General features: G+C 50.0%; 1 protein-coding gene across 1 annotated transcript in view; it reads right to left on the bottom strand.

Annotated features, from left to right (window-relative positions):
- Window positions 1-561: 561 nt before the first annotated feature.
- Window positions 562-3,357, bottom strand: part of DESI1 (desumoylating isopeptidase 1) — a 33,412-nt gene continuing 30,616 nt past the window's right edge. The window contains exon 6 of the mRNA XM_003783158.3: window positions 562-3,034. Within this exon, the coding sequence (XP_003783206.1) occupies window positions 2,941-3,034 (94 nt within the window). The 3' untranslated portion in view covers window positions 562-2,940. The remainder of the gene's footprint in view (window positions 3,035-3,357) is intronic.

The following is a 3,357-nucleotide window of genomic DNA, read 5'->3' as shown; positions in this document are numbered from 1 at the left end:
AATTGGACAAATACCCATATTTCACGTTCTTTGAGAGGGAGGCACATTGTGGGCACAGGTCAGGTCCACTGAAGGGGCTCACTCGAAGTTGTTAGACTGGATATTCAGATACCCTCAGCTAGGCTGGCACATCTGGCAATACGAGGGGGCACTCAGAGAGCGGTCCACCAACCCAACACTTGTGGCCACAGACCCAGGCTATAGCCAAGTTGAACTAGAAGTGAGCACTTTCTATTGAGGTCAGATATCCCACGAGGGCCAACGGCCTCTGAGGGAAGACCCCAGAATCAGAAGCCACCAGACAAGGCTTTGAGTCTTACCTTACCCTAGCCACAGTGTGGCTTTGGGCAGGTGATATTCTGTCTGGGCTTTTCCCCCAAGTTTGCAAATCAGTGGTGAGAGTTAAGACCTTCTTTGCTGCTATTGTCACTTCTTAGGCACAGGGCTTACAACCAAGCAAAGGCTCTGAGCAGAGTTAAGCTATGAGGGGGACAGATTGAGGAGCCTGGGGTCACTTCATGCTGAATGCATACCCAGACCTGGATTCAGGCACTGTACAAATAGAGCAGGCAGCAATGAGTTTATTGCATTAGAAAAAACATCAAAGAAAACCAGCAAACACCTCCGTACTAGACAGTTATTAGTTTGACTCATGGATATAAAGGAATCTCAAAAGTACAAGATTTAATTCTGGAAGGGGGTGATGGTTTCATCCTTCCTCCTTCTCTGTCCCTTTAAACCAATGGACCTCTATGGAGGTGTCCACTGTACGATACAAGAACACGACTCACTTCCCATCCTGCTTGCCTGAACACATCCAGGCGGAGTTAGCTGGTCACAATGGGCATGCTCCTGAGGTTCTGGGACAGACAGAGAAATGTGAGGATGGGGCTGGGGGGGGGCGGTCCTAGCCTGAGCCTGGGCTTCCACAGTTAGTGATAGTGGGGCTTGCATGAGGGAGGGAGAGCTTGCCTTCCTGCAGAGCTCTGGGAAGGCTGCTGGCTGATCCCTCCATCTGTCCCCACAAACTGTAGGGCATAGGCATTGGCACAAATGGCTGCTGGACATTAAGGGGGCTGATCCAGGAACCAAGTGACTCAAATTCTCTCAGGGGAGCTGCTTAGGACAACTTTTTAGCATAGCCCTGAGGACTCTGGGAGGAGGAAAACCAGCTGAGTGTGGATCTGGGAGAGGAGACAGAATAAAAGGATGGGGATGAGAGTGCCAGGCAGAGAGGTCTGCAGCAGGGGCCAGGAAGAGAGGGAGGGCTGGGCCAGGCAGCTGGAGAAGAACACCAGCGAGAAGCAGAATGCTGGCCTAGACCAACCTGCTACCCCTCTTAAAAGAAACTCAGCCTCTGAAATCCATTCTCCTTGGGTCCAGTTCTGTCAGCATATCACCAATACTCAATAGTTCCTGGTAGTTTCTGCTTTGTTACTTCCATGCACACTGACAAATCAGTGGGTCTTGAGAAGAATTAAACCGTTCACTTGTTTGGGCTCCAGCCTTAATGTTCTAAAATGTCACTTGACATCCCAGCTGGACATGCCCCTAGTCAGGTCTCAAGCAAACACAAAGGCAGAAGGACATCGTTTTCTCTAGCTGAGACCCTAATGATGCCACTGCTATGGCTACTGGCAAAGATAGCAGAGGAAGGGGCCAGAAATGAGCAGCAGCTTTTTAGAGAAGAAAGCCCCCTGCTGCAGGCCAGACCCCCAACAACATAATTCAAGTCTGAGCAGTGGCAGGAGCTACGGCATGAGGACCCATAGATGCCAGAGCTGGCACTCAGGCCTTTCTCCAATTCCCCACAAACTAACGGGATACTCATAAGAAGAAAGGGGATCTGAAAGCCTCTCCAGATCAGAGACTTCCAGACTGTTCCCTGCCCATTAACTCCTAGCAGCAAGTCATTACAAAATGCCCACCCATGCCTCAGGCTTTCTTAAAGTCAGAATGACAACAAAAATAATGTGTACCTTCTAAACACATTTAGGATAACAAAAGAGTCCTTATCAGAAGCAATTCTAAATTTTCTAGTCACTTTGATTCTCCATCATTCTTTCTATATCAGGAATATTTTCCTATAGCAGGGAATCATGTCCCTTGGTCCCTAACTGAATACCACAGATTGGCCTGGATGGTGGTTACAGAGACTACAAGTGACCTACATCATTACTTGCAGACAGGAGGCCTGGTCTCTGCTACTCCAGCCCAGGCCTCATCACTTAGAACACATCAGCTGTGCTGAGGAAGACAGCTTCATGGGCAGCAAGGCAGGTTTCCCAAAGGATTGGCAATCCATGTAGGTGGAAGAAGGAATGGCTTTATCCTGTTTTCTCTGGCCGGATACTTGCTGTCACACTCCTGAAGCTCTGGCTGCTCCAGCCCTGGCCTTGCCTGGGGCAGGGGAGGGAAGGTGAGGGTGGCTGTGGCTGAAGAGTTCACTGAGGTTAGCTTAGTCATTCTGAAACTGGTCCCATGTACACCAAAGCCTTTGGTTCCTTTAACACTAGAGAGTCATGAGTGTTATAAAACTCACCTGGGTCCCACAGGGGGTGGCAATTTGGGGAGAGTGTGGGTATTCTCTGTATAGAGGTTCTGGGTTCCCCCAAACTGTGCCTCTTATTTTCTGCTTAAACAAACCCCCTCCCTTTCTCCAGTGTGGAAGACGCTTAGGAAACAGCGTCAAAAGTGAACTCACAGACAAGACAGCCTTAATAAATTAGTATAATACTATTAGAAGGGGTGGGATTTTGTTCTGTTTCTTAGCAGCAATTGTCCTACATGCAGCCTGATGATCTCCTTCCCTGGGAAATTTAAAAAGCCGTCCCCTGGTTGTTAGCTCTGATGTAAAATTATAAAATAGAAATCTGGTAGGGTTTGTTTTGTTTAAAAAGGAAAAGCCCTGGTGAGGCAGGGCGGTCCCATGCAGTCCTGTTAGCTCTGGCCATTGGGTCTGCCCACGGTGCTCCCTCCTGGTGGCTGGATCTGAATGGAGTCCAGGAGGGGCCGAAGTGCCTGTCCGAAGGGCCTGTGGGAAAACAGAGACATGAGCAGGGCACGCTCAGCACTGCCTAGGTTGTGAGAAGGGTGGATGGTGGTGGCAGCAGTAGCTCTGCCACACCACCGGGGGGGGGGGGGGGCCCATTACCTCATTTAATTTGCTCACCTGCCTCACACATTAGTTTTTCAGAGGGCATCTCTGAAATAGGCTGCTCTGTGCTTTTACTCCTGGGTCCCTCCTCAGAGCCTCACCTTTAGAGCCTGGCTCGGCGCCTATAGCTCAACCGGCTAAGGCGCCAGCCACGTACACCTAAGGTGGTGGGTTCGAATCCCCAGCCCGGACCCACCAAA

Source organism: Otolemur garnettii, unplaced genomic scaffold, assembly GCF_000181295.1.
Source record: "Otolemur garnettii isolate 467f Iridium unplaced genomic scaffold, OtoGar3 scaffold00007, whole genome shotgun sequence".
NCBI lineage: Eukaryota > Metazoa > Chordata > Mammalia > Primates > Galagidae > Otolemur > Otolemur garnettii.
This window is presented reverse-complemented; position numbering and strand designations above follow the sequence as displayed.